The sequence below is a fragment of the Microtus oregoni genome, unplaced genomic scaffold, assembly GCF_018167655.1.
Source record: "Microtus oregoni isolate MIOR12 unplaced genomic scaffold, Mior012 000000F_ref0000247, whole genome shotgun sequence".
Lineage (NCBI taxonomy): Eukaryota > Metazoa > Chordata > Mammalia > Rodentia > Cricetidae > Microtus > Microtus oregoni.
In genome coordinates, this window is record NW_024543059.1 from 22036822 (window position 1) to 22054606 (window position 17785).

A 17785-nucleotide genomic window follows, 5' to 3' on the forward strand; every position below is an offset into this window, starting at 1 on the left:
CGAAAGATTAACGTAATTTATCTGCTATAACCCATTCGTTTTACAGTGAGGGATTGCAGAAAGAACAGTAAGAAGTTCCGAGGGAGACTTGGCATGAGGCCAGCTAAGCACTCCTTCAGAGAATTGTCTTTCTGCAGGCCGTTTTTGGTATAGGACGTCGGACCTGGCAATGCCGTGTTAACCCTTCTTGCTGTCTGCATCTCAACCATTCCTGGGGCAGTTGCAAGAGGAATTAAACACCCACTGAATTCCCCCTCTTGTTTCTCAACACAGCTGTCCTGTTATGTGGTGTTCCCCGGCATATAACGAGATACTGGGAGCAGACTGGCTGGCTATCATCCACCTGACACCAATTACTTCCCACAATTCTACAGAGACAGGCATGTGCCTCTCTACACATGATGTCTGCATTCCATTATGCGTGGCCAGGTACCCGCTAAGGGAACAGCCAACCAGAAGCTGTGGCAGTTTCTACCTTTCACCCTGTACCTGCTGAGCACATTTGGCATTGCCTCGCACCATCTTCCCTGCTGCCCATTTGTTAGGCAGCATCAGTGGCTTTCCTAAGTCCGCTGGACCAACTGGTTGCATCGCATAGCATGCTGAGTCATTCCACGTAGCCTAGATCTAGCAGGTGTGGGTTTGTCAGTCACTTCATGTCCAGTTACTAATCTAGCCTTGCTTCTTTCTCCCCTGCCCACGCATGGGAACTGAAATCCTCAGACATTTTCTACGTCCGACATCCTCGGCGCTCTGACATGTCACAGCCCTGCCAGTATCAAGGGCAGAAGGATCAGAACATTGGGAGTGTGGCTAAGTTAGGAAACTCAGAGAACTCTGTGTCCCGAAATGTTATCTGTGCAGAGGGTACTCGGGCCTCCGGTGATGAATGGCCTGGGGTTATTTTAGTGGGTGCAAATAATAATGCCTTGTATGTCCCATGTCACTGCATTGTCACGTTTCCGTCACATAATAGGAAATGCTCTTCCAAATGAGTGTTACGGGGCTTCACAGAGACAAAAAATAACCAGAGATGTCCTGTATGGCCTATGTTTTGCCATTCAAGGGTTCATTAATTATTTTAGACATTTCCTGTTTGTAACTGAGATGTCTACCTGTCTTCTCATCAGTCTGTCCTTCCTCTTTATGGTTGGAAAGGGTTTTTGTTTCTTTTGGGGGCATCCTTTTCCTTTTTCCCCCTCTTGCAATTCAAAAGATAACAAAAGTTATCTCTTGGGAGCCCTGGCTCTGGACAGCATTGCATTGCAGTGAATAGAGGTGTACCGAAGTCTCTACTCATGTAGAATACTCCATCTCAGATTTAATGGGGACAGAATGACAGGACAAGGTGCCCTGGATTTTGTAATTCTAACACTCAGGAGGCTAAGCTGGGAGGATCGTAAGTTTGAGGCCAACCCCGGGCTACCCAGCAAAACCCTGTCTCATAAACAAACAAAACCACAAACCATTGGGGTAGCGTGCAGTTTTTTCTGGCAAGTTGCTTGTAGACCATTCTTATGACTTTCTCTTTTTAACTTCAACTTAAAAAAATTAGTTAGCAGTGTCTGTTGTGCGGGTTTGCATATGTCAAGATGCTCACGTGGAGGTCAGAGGACAACTTCCAGGGCTTGAATCTCTTCTTCCACCATGGGCTCACAGATTCAAACTCAGATCATAAGGCTTGTACAAGTACCTTTAAAAGTGCCCTTACCTATTGAGCCATTCCCATGAGCCTACATTTTCAACATATTTGTCCCCTCCCCGACAGTTTATTTACCTTTGTATCATTTACTCTGAGACTTAGCTATTCTTATTTCAACTATTCAAAAGTTGAAGAGTCTTTAGCAGGGTAAACGAATGTTCACTGTCTCCCGAGACCCCTCTTCCACTTTATTTTGGAGAGTAGCGTCATGTTAATACTTTCAAACCCCTCAAAGAAAGTTCTCCTTGGTGAAGATTCCCATTGTAGATAGTTTGATATGGGGAAGAAACACCACACTTGGGGGGTTACTATGTGGTTTTAGTAATGAACCCACTGTGTGTCTGACTGTTTTGCCATATAATGGAGACCATGGCTAACATTCAGGTCAGAAACAGTGGCATATCCATTGACATAGTCTATGGTGGGCATTACATCAGTGTTTGTAATTTTGGAAATTTTCTGCATGCCAACTATAGATCTGTATAAAATTAAAAAATGAAATTATTTAGTTCAAGTAAATTAAATATAAGCAGTAAAATTCAGTATGTTTTTCAAAATATAGACTTTATGTAAATATGTATATTTATGTAGGTGCTTTGCTTATAGGAGCTGGGGTCACACACACAATGGTGATCTTTAGATTGTCTCTTCTCTGCATCTATGTTCTGAGGCTTTCTAGAGTCCGGATTCCCTTTTGCCATAGCATATCCACCCACAGGTTCTACCTGACACTCAGGGAGCTGTGAAGACAGAGTTGATGGAGTCCCGAAGATGACCATGTTTTCAGCGAGAGCCAGCCTCCCTTGAAATCACGCTGCCTCACTCACTGCAATTTTATTGGCAAAGCAACTATAAAAGGAAATGGTCAGCTCTGAGGCACAGAGAGTGAACTTTCTAGGAAAAGAGGGCATAAACCCAAGAGAAACCAGTCCCAGCTATGTGTGCATGCATTACAATATAACTAGCAATACGAGCAAGTAACAAGCCCCAGGAACGCTCCTGCCCTGGGCTCCCAGCACAGAATTAGTTGTGAACACCATGCCCAGCTTTTATGTGTGTGCCGAGGATCTGGAGTCCTCCTGCTTGAACGACAATCCCTTTATCCACTCGGCCATCCTCCAGCCTCTGTTGTTAATGAAATGAAAAAGTGTAAAGGAAAGATGAATATCAATTATTCCATTTTTGTGCTGTTTCAAAGAAATCACTTTCTTAATGGATATGTTCCATTTCAAGGTGAAGGTAGAGATTCTGATTCATAGCGTATTCTAAACCCCGTTTGCAAAGCCTGGCACCGAGAATGCACGCTCCTGTTTTGATCTGCCTCACGGTCATTCCTCGGTCCCAGATGGTGCCTTAAAGTGGCTCTGACATCCTACCAGTTTATTAGTGGCTTTGAAGCAGTGAACAATCCGGACTGGAATATTTCTCTGGACAAATTGCAGCCCGTGTCGTTGATCTGCTTTTACAACCGGGCTTGACACATTCCCCGTTCCCTTCCTGTTCACCACTTCCTCAGCTGCGGAGATTTACAGCTTCTCGAACCGTAGCACTCTTTCCTGCCCCTTGCATTTAAGCTAAAAGCCGACCAGTCTGTAATATAAAACATGGAATTATGGTAATGAAGGAGAGGTTAAAAGCTACCACGGCGAGTCAAAGTTGGGCCAGTTTGGCTGACTGATATGGTAAAATTATGTGTTGAATTAAAACATTAAAATGTTGTGGGATTAATGCAGAAAGACAGGAACAGGAGGTCAGAAACAATGCTAATTCAGCACTTTAACAGCCTGCCGTGAAAGAGGGAAGCTCTAATAAATGTCAGAAAAATAATAAGAGTAATCTAGTCTCTGTTTTCTTCAGGTGGGTAGAACTGTGGAGATCTTAACCTCAAGCTCAGGACATCCATTTACTGCAGGTGTTTTCTAGGCAGGGGAGGGACAGTGACAGTGAAATGATGAGACAAAGGGACAGGTTTTGATCATTTGTGACTGGGGGTGTAGTTATTCTTACCTCGTTGGCAATTGAGCGTTCTTTGTATCCACCAGTACAGAGCCCTCTTGTGCGCTGGTCAGGCTTCAAAGAAGTGAGGGTTCGTTATGAAATAATGGAGGTGAATCTCCTGCCCTTAAGCACTAAGTTTTGGCCTCTGCAAGTAGCCAACAGTGACTCTTCCATTGGTAAGAAGGTTGTGGATTCCAGAAGCATGCAAATGACCTTGGGTTTCTGGCTAAAAGTAGACAGAGTTCCAGGGACAGTGTGACGTAAGCAGAGATTTGTAAAATGAGTGCCTGAAGATAGGACAGAGAAGGCTCGAGTGATGGTGCAGTGGACCAAATAGCTTTGCATGTAAGCACGGAGAGTTCAAATCCCAATAATCCACGTCAAAGCTGGAAGTATAGTGTGAACAGCTGGGATCCCAGCCCTGCTCTAGGGAGGTGGAATTGGAGATGGGAGAATACAGGGATCTCAGGATCCAGTATGAAAGAGAACAAAGAGAGCCTCTCTGAAACAAGGTAGAAGAGGAGGACCAACTGCTGAATTTGCCTTCCAACCTCGACATATATCCCACGGTACACACACTTAGGAAGTAAGCACAAATGCAGGAACGTATCTACAGAAGAGAGGAGCTCCTTTGTTTCATAGAATCTCGAGAGGTGGAGAAAAGCTGCTGACATCTCTGGGTGAAGGTGGAAAACAGAGTAGGGCATATAGCCATGGAATCCTGTGTCATGGTGGTGAATACAGCAACTTCTCTTTAGCTGTGCAGAAATTGGCGACCTCTCTGCCTTTTTTCCCCACAAGGTGAATCTATGAATTGTTCCAGTATTCCTGTCAATTTGATTTGTGAAGATCTGAAGCTGGAATGTGTGTTTTCTGGTTCCCCACGGGTCCTATGGGTTGAATATCCTGACCTTGCACAAGGAGGAAAGCCTGGCACCCCAGTGACAGCTATATATACATCCTTAATGTTCATTAACCAGATTTCTTATAAGGAAGTTCTGAGTGGTTGCGTTTCTTACAGCACAATAATTTTATAATCATGTTTCTTTATCCTTTTTTATTGACAAACAGATCATTGGGTATTTTTTCCTGGCTTCATAGGGTATAGTGAGATTAAAAAAATACATATTTTTAAAAATTTCTTACATTAATATTTCCAATGCCTTTGTGGATCTGTTACTATTACCTTCAAGAAATCTTGCAGTTAAAAATACTTCTGCTGGCATAATTCACTACAGCCCCAATAATCGCATTTCTGTGCATCAAGATTGACAACTAGAATCCAGGAGTCAAAGCCTGCTTTTATGTCAATGAAACTTTATTAGAAAACAATATTTGTTTCCACGGCTAGTAATCCAGTAGTTTTGTGTTATGAGGGAGTAGAGGAATTTCAGTAGAGACGGTGATTTACAAACCACAGCGACTAGTTTCTGCTTCTTCACATGAAAGAGTTTGCTCCGTGTGAGAATATACTGGGTGCTGCCTGTAACAGGCCAACTCCGTGCCTTGCCCATAAAAGGTAGAGAGGTTGATCTCGTATCCTCGTTGTAGCTAGTACAGATTAATCCTGCATCTACCTACAACAGCTAGTGGGGAAAAAGAAAACGCAGAGAATTGTAGAAAACAGTAACAACTTTGGCTGAATTTCAGGAACAGCTTAAAACAAGCAAGCAAGCAAACAAACAAACAGGAAATGGATCAAAATTATTTGGTACATTCCCTCAGACAAATGCATTGTAGTCATGGGGATAAAAATGCTCAAAATGCAATGTATGAAGCTTTTAAAGAATTAATAAAATTATTTAAGCAAACAAAAAGGATCTTCTTGGGTTGTCTTTTCAAGATTTTAAGTAATAAAGGCATCTTTCGTTGATTTTTGAACTTATATTGTTTCCATCTCGAAAAGTTTAGATTTGCTTTGTTAATAAGTAGCAAAGGATTTACCGCTCGCAATGAGCTAAAAAGAAATTTCCCCCCAAATCATCAGTGAAATTGGTCACCCAGCATCACATAGAGCAATGGCGGTTTTAAACCTCATGGATAACTAGACAAAAAGTTTTCAATTTGATTAAATTAGAGAACATATGTTTCGCTTCTAAAGTATCCTTAACAATGGAAAATAATATTCTTAAGTTATACATACTCTTGTAATATTAATAATGTGGGAGTTTGTAGCTAAAAGATAGCATATAACACTTGATATTTCTCAATTAAGCGCATTTGGTTTCCCTCTCAAACAATTGCTTATTAAATAAAACCACTAAGTGACCCCTCTTTTCAAGGGTAGCACTATATTATTTCACAAAAGCTTCTTATTGCTATAGAAGATATAATTTTGATTAAAAGCATAGAAAATAAAATATATTTGTATTATAATTTTACTGTAATTAAAAATATTTGAGAATTTATTATATACAACATATATAATATAAATTGATATAATGAATACTATATATCTATACATAATATATTATAAATCTATGTAGAATGAAAATAAATAATACATATAATATATATAGAATAATCAATATCCCTTTGTATAATTGGGGTTCCTTTACATAAATAGCAAATAAAAGCCTGTGCATGTTTAGTTTTAATATGTGAATTTTGATCCTGTAATGAAAATGGGAATAGACTGGTAATTTGCTTTTTACCTTTTTAATTGTGAGGGAGAACCCAATTGTTTCAATGAATTTTGCCTTTGTATCTGTGTGACTCCAAATTGCCATTACTTTACTGTAAGGTCACCCGCTCCTGGTTCTCTGCTAACACACAAAGTCCTTTGGAAAGTTTGTATAAATATCTGCTTTCACTCCTTGCAACAGGCAGTGCCTCTATTCTCCCCAAAAGTCTTGAATATTCATCGTATTCGTAACTGTACAGAATCCCTGAGAATTGTAGAAAATAATGAAATCTCAGTGCTTCTGTGGCCCGCCTCCTCCTGCCCCTCAGTGCTTTCCTGGCTTCCCCACCCATCTGTACCCTTCAAGTTAGACAGGGTGGTTGAGGGGAAGCTGGAGCTGGAAGTGCTGCGGCAAAGGGCAAAGGGATTGCTCAGCCCTGAAGCCTCGCCTTCAGAGGGTTTGCTTCTGTAGGTGAACATGTCTGAGGGTTTCAGCAGCTCTGCCGCATTGGCTCTTAAGAGGCAGAAAACCTGTAATTTAAAGCAGCTGCCTACAGCCTCGCTGACAGTGCCGCAGAGAAAGGATCCATCAACAACACGTCACGCTCCCTGTGTCCGCGAGAAACTCACCTGGGAAGCCTGCCTATTAGGAAACCACCCTCAATATATTTCTGTAACTAGAAATTTGCCAGTTGGCCTTAATCGACTGGGGAGAAAATGACATCTGCGTTCACTCTCCCCACCAACCCCATGTGGTTGGCCTGAGTTTTCTCTTTCTGTGCAAAAACTCCTGATCCTTTATTTTGGATAGGGAAGTCACAGGGAAAGCCCCTCCCCCACCCTCTCTTACACGTCACAATATTCTTCTCCCTCATTCTTGATTGTATTGTCTTTTTACGGCCCTTATTTGGCAAAGACCTGGCATCTTTTCCCCCGCTTTGTCATACTCTGTTATTGCCTTTTTCTTTTCATTTTCTTTAATGAAAGAGAATCCTAAATTTAGAGCACATTAGGCCTATAGAGTACCCTGGGCCAGGGGACTCTGGCAACCTTTCCCCATCAATAACCCGTGCCCAGACAGTGAAGTTTGGTACTGAGGAAGTTTGTGTGAAATGGGGGGCTCGGGAGTTTTGCAATGGCTTTGGAATAATCAATCCCTGCTTTTCCCATCCCCTGAAATGTCCCCAGGTGTAAAGTGGATATTTCAGGCCTCCCGCTGAAGCAAGTCAACTGCTTGGAGCTGCCTCTGGACAGCTGCCTGGGGGCCCTCCTCATGCTGATCACCCTGACTCCCTGTACGGGAGTCTCCATATCCGACCTCTGTGTCTGCCCCTTGGAGGATCCCAGCGAGCGGAAGCAGATTTCCCAGCGATATGTGAGTGCATGGCCTTGTCACATGGCCCCTTCCTCCCTGACTCCTCCCACCAGCGTGCAGTTTGAAGTTAGAACCAAGTCTGTACACTGACAAAAGTACCAACAGAGATCTCTGTTGCAAGTTCAACTCCCTGTCTCACAAAATAAGATGTGGGGTGAATGGTATATTTAGTATTTATCTATCCATTTATTTCTGGTACTATGACCTTCTTTATTGTTTCTTATTTTGTCTCCTCCTCTTGGTAAATCAACATGTGTTTGTTATTTCTGTCTTGGGCTGAATGCAAAGGCCTAGAATCCAGAACCAAGGATTCTTTAGTCAGTAGCCACACTGTTCTCAGGATAGTGTGTAGTGCCAGTGCCTCTAGAGGTCCTCATTGTGGAAGTGTATTGGATTGAATAATGCTTAATCTTCACGAGGGAGCATTCCAGACCTGCATCTCAGGTCAGCACAGACTTGGCGAGCCAGTTTGTTATCTTCAGAAGATGTCTGGGCGGAATTCACTGTGGCTGTCTTCTCTGAGGACTTTAAGTAAATGGGAGGTGAAAATAAATACACTCCTCAAGTAGACAGTGGGTTGCAATTCAAGTGGATTCAAAAATTTATGAAGCATGCTTTATAAAACAATATTTGCAGCATCATGAAGACTGCTTTGAAAATATCTTAGCATTTGAAGCTGCTAAGAAAGTAGACATCCCGAGTTTCTTCAGTGAGCCAGCATGTGAGAGAGAGAAAGAATACACAATCATACAGTCTTTATGTATAGCTTAGGCTGGCTTAGAACTTACTATGTAGCCCAGACTTTCCCCAGATCCTAATCCTCCTGCCTCAGTCTCCACACTGGAATTACAGGCACACATGCCTACCATCCCCGCAGAGTACCCGTTTGTAGAAAGCATTTCTCCCTTTACATTATAGTAATATTCATCTCAAAAGCTTCCATATGTCTCAAAAACTAGCTGGTTGGCTTGTTTCGGTTAAAAGTACATGGGGAGAATAGTTTTCAAAAGTTCTTAGAGTTGCTGCATGTTAGATTAGGCCAAACATACAGAAATTAATTTTGGCTGTTTTACCCTCACATGCTCAAATAACAAGGGTTTTTACTGTTGTCCCCTAAGTCATTTTAGCCTGCTTATCCCATCCTTTTAGTTATTAATAAGAATGGCAACTGTTTTTGATGGTTTTGAAGCTATGCTTTTATTAGACACCTTCTGTAGACATGAGAATAGGTACCGCACCACTTGTCTCTGATACACGTGTTTGTAAGGATGCTATGTGCTTAGAGAAGCTGTACAGCACCAGCTTCAGCATCATGAGTAAATGTATTCAATCTATGGAAAATGTTAATTAAAGACTAAAGAGAATGTGACTACAGGGTGGTGCCAGAAGCCCAAGTTTTCATTTAATGAATGGAACAGATTTAATCATAGATCAGGAAACTGAGTTTCGCTCTATCTCTGATTATTTCTCCTTGATCAGAAGCATTTGCAGCGGGAGGAAGGTTAGTCCTACAGTATCCATAAAGTTTATAATAACAAGATCAGCTTGCCATTGCCTTTAAAGGTAGTTGAGAAGTTGCCTTAATGAGAAAAGGCAGGGGAGAAGGAATGTAATTCCACCCACACATTTTCCCAGTGGGTTATCTATGCTAGCACCGGGGGGCAATGTTAAAAGCAGATTGTGAGTGCTTCTAATTTGTTTATTTTGAGGCTGCAGTTAATTAATTCTCAGTCAATTTTCTTCTCATCTGGCTGTGATGCATGCCTAACGGCCCTGGTGTCTGACATGCACAGCTTCGCAGCTCTTCTAAGAATTTTATGAGGAGGGGGGAGATAAATCTGGAACATACTTCCGGGGAAACTTCACGGCAAGAGCGGCGCATGCAGGAGCATTGCTTTCTCTCTTGTGTTTAACCTCCTGTGTCTCCACAGGCCTTACAGAACTCACTGAGAGACGTGAAAGACGTTGGCCTTCTCCAGGTGAAGGTTCTGAAGGCGGTGGACCTCTTGGCAGCTGATTTCTCAGGTAGAGAAGAACATAAGCCTCTTCGTTCACTCTTGTTACCGTGATTTGTCTTGCTTCAAAGTGAGCTTCAGGCAAAACCAGACACTTAATAAGCAGAAGTAACTATTGGGTTCCTTTGGATAAAGTAATAGGAGGCAAAGCACACACGGGAGCAATTGTTTCTCACAGTGTGTATTTCCCACAAAATCATTTCGTTTCAAATAATGCTGCCCAGATGGATTCATGTAGTAGCTCATTTGGCATTCTGAAATACTAATGGATTGATAGCCTCGCAGTTAAAGCTTCTGTACTTGCAAACGGTGGTTCCGGGCCCTGCTTGCTGAAGTCCCTCCTATGGCTCCTTGCCCCCCTTCACATGCTCACTTTGCTGCTGAATGCTGCCCTTCAATCTTCAACAGGCAATGCTTGGTTGATCTGAGCATCACTGTATTAGTGACCAAGGTCTGGGCTCTGGGACTGCTTTCTGCTTTTTGCCGCCCTTCAGGAATACTCTCCTGGTCCCTCGTGAACTTGGGCTTTTGGGTGGAGGCCCGAGGGGACCTTTTTTGTCCTGCAGCGGGCTGTGCAACATGTAAGGTCTTCCAGACATGGGCAAAGTCCAACCAGTCACTTCCCTCTCATGGCTACATTGCACACCAAACACAATGGAAGGATTTGTAGGGTTTAATCTCCTATATATGCAGGCACTGTGAGCTTCCTGCTGTGGGGGCTGGAATCCAATTGTGGGTCCTCTGGGAGAGCAGAAAGTGTTAACTTGTGAGCCATTTGTCTAGCTCTACATTAAGTTTTAATAAGCTGAAAATTCATAAGACCAAGTTTGTTTGTTTGTTTGTTGATTTTGGTTTTGGTTTTTCAAGACAGGGTTTTTCTGTGTAGCTTTAGTGCCTGTCCCGGAACTAGTTCTTGTAGACCAAGCTGATCTTGCACTCATAGGGGTCTGCCTACCTCTACCTCCCAAGTGCTGGGATTAAAGGTGGGCGCCATTGCCACCTGACCATAAGCCCAAGTTTTTAGAAGCTTAACTTGATAGGAATTTTTTAAGTTTAAGCTATCCTTTTGTAAACAGTTATTGAACTGAACCTCAATAGGAACTTAATTTCCAGAAGTTTGCACCCTGCCACAGATCATGGGAAGAAAGGACTACTATGTAATTATACAAAATGATTTGTCTCCACCCCAAGGAAGGTCACAGTGAATAGATTTTAAGAACTGTTTTTGTGACCTTCTAAAAGATAGTAATTTTAAGTCTTTTAGATATAATACTCAACAATTTTTTATATATGGACTTGTGTCTAGTATGTGTTTGTGTATATGTGGGTCCATGTCTATGCATAGATATGTGTGCATGCCCCCTCCGTGTGTGTGTGTGTGTGTGTGTGTGTGTGTCTGTATGTTTAGTCCTGAGGCTGGCTAGATTTGCCACATTGAAAGCAAGTTCCATATAGAGATTCTTCAATGCCCATCATCCTTTTGTGAAGTAAATTGTTGCCAAGAGCAGATGTATCTATCTTACTGTCAAGAAAAGCCTTTTGTTATTAAGACATTTTAAGTGTCATATTATGTAGGTCTTTGAAGATTATCTATTTAAAATATATCTCTGTTTAATCTTGAAAACATCTGACATGATTGTAAGTTTGATTGTTATAGATAAATAATTATTAACCTACCTTTCTTTATTATCCTAAATAGCTTTCAATGATTAAAAACTTTACATTACATCTTTAAATGAATTGCATAGGTACAATATCTTAAACAAGAGTAGAAACATATACACAATATAACAAAAATAACCTTAAATTTGTATCAATATATAAAAATTCATACTAATATAAAATATTTGAGACTAGTAGTTTTTTAGTACAAAAGTAGACCCAACAATCCTACCTTTTATCTCATCATTTCTATAATATATCCCATTTTGCCTTCAGAAAGAGATCCTTGAATCTATTCTCCTTTGCTCAGATTTTTTCCTGACATCGACTAATAATAACTTGTAAAGACGCCCCCTAAAAGATGATAAACATCCACAATCCATTGAACAACCCCAAACTACCCACCTCACCTCTTGAGAATGTGGTTCTCATGTTCTCTAGACATGTCCTGTATATGAGGGTGACAACATCTTAAGGGGATCCTGAGAAACTGGGTTAATGGTTAAATCCTGAAAAAACTAGTTATAACATTTGTTGTCCAGTCTCTGTGTAATGGGAAAGTGCAGGGTTTATTGGAAGTCCTGGCTAGAGTAATCTGTAAGGCTAGACCATCTCAGCTAGTAGCTTTGAAGTTGTTCTGGATGCAGAATTTTAAGGAAAATGGAACAGAGGCATTCGGAGAGGCTGGATCACTTGGGCTACTGGTTTGTTGGTACCTAGTCCTTTTTTTTTTCCTGAAAACACAAATTTTAAATGTGATGTATCTTACTGCGTTAATACAAGGACAGAATGTGTAGTGTGCACAAGTCTGTTAAAGATTATTTTGTTCTAAGTTTGAGAAGATAAAAAGTGTCTGTTAACTTTATAAATTTGTTTGGACTATATAGTCAAACACTTATCCATGCCACATGAAAAGGATGGCATGTAATAATAAGTCATGAGGATTCTGTGGCCAACAAGGTTTATCATATTTAATCCAGTCTCAGAACTGTTCCAATGTCGAGAGATCAACATATATATCACTGATTCTGTAGTTTTTCTTGTTTTTTTTTCCATGTCTGTAGCTAAAATATTCAGATCTCCCCCAATCAAATCTGATCTTCACTCATTTTAAAGAGAATCATAACTTTTGTTTCCTCTGGAAATAAAGGTAAAACCTGTCCCCCAACACAACATAATTTTTGACGTTCGTTTGAAGTTAAGACACACTTGAAATATACAGTTTGGTTTAAATTAGCAGTTTCCATGATCCAATGTATTTTAGCTGCTATTGTTTTTTGTATATTAGCATTTAAATAAATTCAAAGTCAACAAAGCGCTATACAGGATCCAGACAACCTTTGTATTTCCCATACTTATGTGGCTTTATCTTTTTATATTGCTTTATTATTCCTTTAAAGACATTATTATCTTTAAAGTATTTTTCCATGACAGTGTATATACACTTTTTCTTTCTTGAGTATCTAAGTATATTTTTAAAACATATTGTACATTTTTAGAGGTTTTCTGTGTCTGGACTTAGTTTGCTAAGTTACTGAAGCATTCCCTGAATACATGAGACAAATATTAAACTGCCATATCAGCTGAACCATGAGTGTGGCTCAGCTTTTGTGCATGGTGCTGACTGTCTCAAGCCTTCAGGCAACAGCAATGGCCTGTGGAAGAGACCATAGAACTAGGAAGTTATGTTCAGTTTCTTGTCCAGACATTTCTTAGCTTTCTCAGGCCCTATGTTTGGATATTTGAGGCCCCCACATTGGGTGCCATATGTAGACAAACCTTCTTTTCTGCCACCAGTCCCAAATAATGACATAGAGACTTATTATTGATTATGAAAGTTTAGCCTTTAGCTTAGACTTGTCTCAAATAACTCTTATAACTTAAATTAACCCATTTATATTTGTGTATATTCTGCTACATGGCATTACCTCTCTATCATATTGTACCTCCTGATTCCTCTCTGTCTGGGTGGTAGCTCCACCTTTCTTCTTCCTCTCCTTCCTAGAGTCCTTTCTGTCTCCAGAAGTCCTGATTAACCTCTTTCTAGCCATTTATCTTTCAGCATTTATTACACCAATAATAGCAATACATTTTCAAACAGTGTAAAAATATCCAACAGCATTTTGATCAGGTCCTAAAGTGCAGGTCTAATTTGCATGAAGTTCTGAACTCAGTCTCCAGCATTGCATACATTAGTTGTGGCCGTGCAAGCAGTAATCCTAGCACTGGGCACCTGAGGGTAGAAGGATAAGAAGCTTTATGCCACTCTTCACTAGGTAGAAAGTTCAAGACAAATGTGGATTACCGGAGAGTCTGAGAGAAACGACTTGAATAATATGGATCTGAAAGCCAGGCATGATGGAACACAGCTAAAAATGTCCATCTCTAAGAGAGTGAGAAGATGAGAAAAGATGGTCACAACTTTGAAGCCATCCTGGGTAACACTGTGAGACCACATGTTAAAAACAGGAAGGTGGTCTTTCTTAGATCCCATTTTCTAAAAGTTACTGAGAGGTTTTTTTTTTTTTTTTCTTTCCTGTCCTGAGGTCTATGCTAACATTAGCTCTGGCTATCTTAAAGTTATTCTAATGAGGAGCCTGTAGGATGTACTTATAAGCTGTATTACCAACTCTTTGAGAATAGGGTAACCTCGTACTTTACAACAATGGGTTCTTCAGTCTGATGTTATCACTTCTCTGGTAACTGGGTTGCAGCCTTTATTCATGAAACAAATGATGTACTGTGTTGTTTGATTCAAGGTGAACAGACCTGTGTGTTATGCTTGATAAGACAAATCTAGTTCACTTAGCTTAAAACTCAGCTTTTTAGAGAAAAATAAATAACTTTCAGCCGGGCGGTGGTGGCGCACACCTTTAATCCCAGCACTCGGGAGGCAGAGGCAGAGGCAGGCGGATCTCTGTGAGTTCGAGACCAGCCTGGTCTACAAGAGCTAGTTCTAGGACAGGCTCCAAAACCACAGAGAAACCCTGTCTCAAAAAACCAAAAAAAAAAAAAAAATAAATAAAAAATAAAAAATAAAAATAAATAAATAAATAAATAACTTTCAAACTAATGACTTAAAAGAGTGGCTGAAATCCTCTTCCCCCCTCCCTTCTGTACAAAGCTGAAAAAAATGGTAAGAGCACCCAGTTCCCTAGCAACAGTGGAGGCCCCTGCAGAGACTGTATGTTCTCATCTGCCCCCAGTTTATCAAATGCATAGATAATGTTAAAGAGTAATGCAAATATGTCTCATAGACCATACAAAGATAACAAAGTATACCGTGTATTAATAGAAAGGCATTTGAGAACTGACACATTTTTTTTTTAGCTAGAATTGTCCATTAAGAACACTTCTCTTACACTTGAGAGTCAGTGATGGATCACAGGGAGCAGTGTTGCGTGCTCAGCTTACAGTGGTCTAACTGTTCAGAATAGTCTCAATGTGATTGTGAGGTGGTGTAACCTGTGGAGTCAATTCCTTATGTCAGAGTAAGAAGGCATTCGTGGATAGCCTTTGCACAGCAAGCAGGTAGAGATTCAACATCTATTCCCGACTCTTCTCTGTTACACATGGACTTTCTTCTTAATCAAGCTTTTTTCCATGAACTTAATTATTCCCCTTCTTTAAAAATTCAAGTAGATGAGATGTTTATGTCTCCCTGTGCCTTATCCTACTACCCCAGCCCTGTGAATGGCAGTAGATTGGCTCATGAATCATATAGAAATGGAAGAGGTAGGAACTTAAGTGTGTTTCCTTTGCCAGAGTGATTATTCTCTACCTAGACCAGGCCAGGACAATGCTGCATGGCTGAATGTTGCAGCATGAACATTGCTGTGCTGTGCTGTGCTTGATCTCATTCTGCATTGCAATCCTATCTTTGTGCTGAGCTTTATGTTTGGAGGAGAATCTGGATGTTTACCTGAGGCAATGAAGGAGGCAAACCTGGAATTACAGTCTTCACCCAATGTTGGCATCTACTTGCCCTTCAAACATCCCACCATGAATTGTACTTCATTTTTGAGAGCTTTGAACGTATTTCATTATAAACACCAGTCATGGGTTATAAACAGCTTCCAATATCTGCCAAATTAAATAATCTTCAAGTGTGTCTGTCAGAGGAATGTCAAGGACAACATTTTTTTTTTTTGAGCAAGAAATGCAAGTTGTTATCAACATAGTCTTATTTGATGAGTAAATGGGTTAGGACCAGGGTCATGACCTGATGCAGGGCTAAGATTCGGAAGTCCATTTCATTCCATGCCACTGCTGCTTTCTGGGAAGTATAGTTTGCTTTCCCCACAGATGTTTAAAGTTTTCCTCAACCCAAGCAAAGTTGGCATCTTAGCACTGTGCTGACTTTTATCACTTACTATTGAATGTCTCTACAAGGTGAACAGACCCTTAGGGACATAAGATCTGTAGGTGCAATCTGTATCTTTCTTTTGGGCCCCCTCCCTCCTCCTCCAGTGTAGAATTCCAGATGAAGGGGTGGTTTGTACCATCTGTGTCAGGGAGGCACACAGCTTGCTGAATCAGGGAGAACCATTTGCTGTTCCTTGGTTGTGCCATTAGGAGGAGCTCTCGGTACATCTAACACGTGAAGATGAACACCCATTACTTTGCTAACACCCCCTGTCCATTAGGCAGTGCATGAACTCTTCCCCCATGCCTAAATCCTGAGCCTGATTAAGCCTGTATAGTTTAATGATAAATTTATAGAAGATGGCGATCAGTGTATGTGTTTTCCCTTGATTTTTATGGTGATTGCTTCTCATTGAGACCTCCTTTTTACTATGATGGAAAGGCACATATATGTGTATGTGTATGTTGTGTGAGTTGTTAGTTGCTTCTCCCCCAGTGGCATGGGTGCACTGTGAATCTTGACATTCTCATGAGTATTTTTAGGGTTAAATTAAAACCTAAATGAGCATGCCTAGTATATATTTTATATTCAGTAGATTATTTTTCCCATTCTTCATTACATTTACTTTATTAGTGTGTTGCTGACATGAAAAATGTCAAACTCTGTCTTCTTAACCTATTGTTTATAACCTGTCTTAATTTTAGATGATCCTGGAATTATTAAGCATTCCAATCACTTTTAACTTTTCAGTCACTTTTAGAAATTGACAGTGATCACTGTAGGATGCTTTATTCTTGTTATTTCTGGTCCTGTTATCTGCTAATTTTTTTTTAAAAAGTTTTTCAGTAAGGAAGTTCTTGTGCTAATCTGTCCGACACCTGCATTTCACATTTTGATAATCTGGATAATAATTTTATCTATATAAAGCACATTTGTGGGCTCGTCACATTTTTATTATATATAAAAGCACTCCCCCACGTAAAACTGTTGACTGAAACGCCACAGTGAAACTCACAGTACAGAGTATAAATCTCCCAGTCATACGTTGTAGTACTGACTTTTGAAGCATTTCTGTAATTTTACTTTGTTGTGTTTAGTTTTTTTTTCTTTCTTCTTTTTTTTTTTAAACCCGCTTGAATCAGAAGAGCAGACCTGTAGTTATTGTTCACGGGGAATTTTAACCCACATGCCCATTTTATGGTTTAAATTCACTGTCTGTCTCTGGGAGCTGTATCCATAGCAATACTTTTCCTCCTAAGGATGCCCTATTTTCAGGGGGACGACTATAATTGGAATTTCTAGAAACTTCGTGGTAGTGATTGAATGCTTTTAATTTTCATGAGATCCTCCTGGACAGCTGAGACCAAATCGAGGAGTTTGAAAAACACATTAAAAACTATATAAATCTGCCTTTGGCAGCCTGTCCATTTCAACTGTCTGCCAAAGAATGCGGACTTGGGTTGAAGTGAAGTTTGGGAGGATGTAGAAGATTTGCCAATTGTATCTTAATATTGCCATGAGTGCCCGTGAATCCTACTCTTGCGTGGCATCCAATCAACTCATAGCATAGGTCACTTTGGTTTTAGAGGCAGGGGTCACAGCCCATCCTGATTCATTTCAGTAGGTGCTTCTGAGTGGGCCCGTGTTGTGTCCTGGTAACATAGTGGGGGTAGGAATTGATTCCCATGCTCAGCAACAGATGTGCGATTATCATTTTGCTGCTATGATCAGTGTGGGACTCACTGAAGAACACTTGATAGTGTCCTAGAGAAGGTGACATGTTAAGTGAGACAGAGAAGGGGCTGGCATGGCAGGAGCAAGTGCCGAGCATTTCCCAACTCCAAGCATGCAGAGCTCTGTCAAGGCGGGGAGAGATCATCAACTGAGACTAGAAAACAGATCCCGGAGGAGACCTTTGGGGAAGAAGGAGGCTGGTTTCCGAGGTGGGACTGGATAGCTTGAAAGCCAAGCAATGGCAAGTGGGAAACCGAGGAGAGGGAGTGGTGTGATCCCGTGCAGACTACAAAGATGTATTCTGGCAGCT

The 17785-nt window shown here is 40.8% G+C and overlaps 1 protein-coding gene across 2 annotated transcripts in view; it reads left to right on the plus strand.

Annotated features, from left to right (window-relative positions):
- The window catches only part of Mctp2 (multiple C2 and transmembrane domain containing 2), a 221977-nt gene that overhangs the window by 97627 nt on the left and 106565 nt on the right, over positions 1-17785 (plus strand). For both annotated transcript variants that reach the window (XM_041638380.1, XM_041638456.1), the window contains 2 exons: positions 7512-7698; positions 9630-9723. In XM_041638380.1, coding sequence (XP_041494314.1) covers positions 7512-7698; positions 9630-9723 — 281 coding nt within the window. The remainder of the gene's footprint in view (positions 1-7511; positions 7699-9629; positions 9724-17785) is intronic.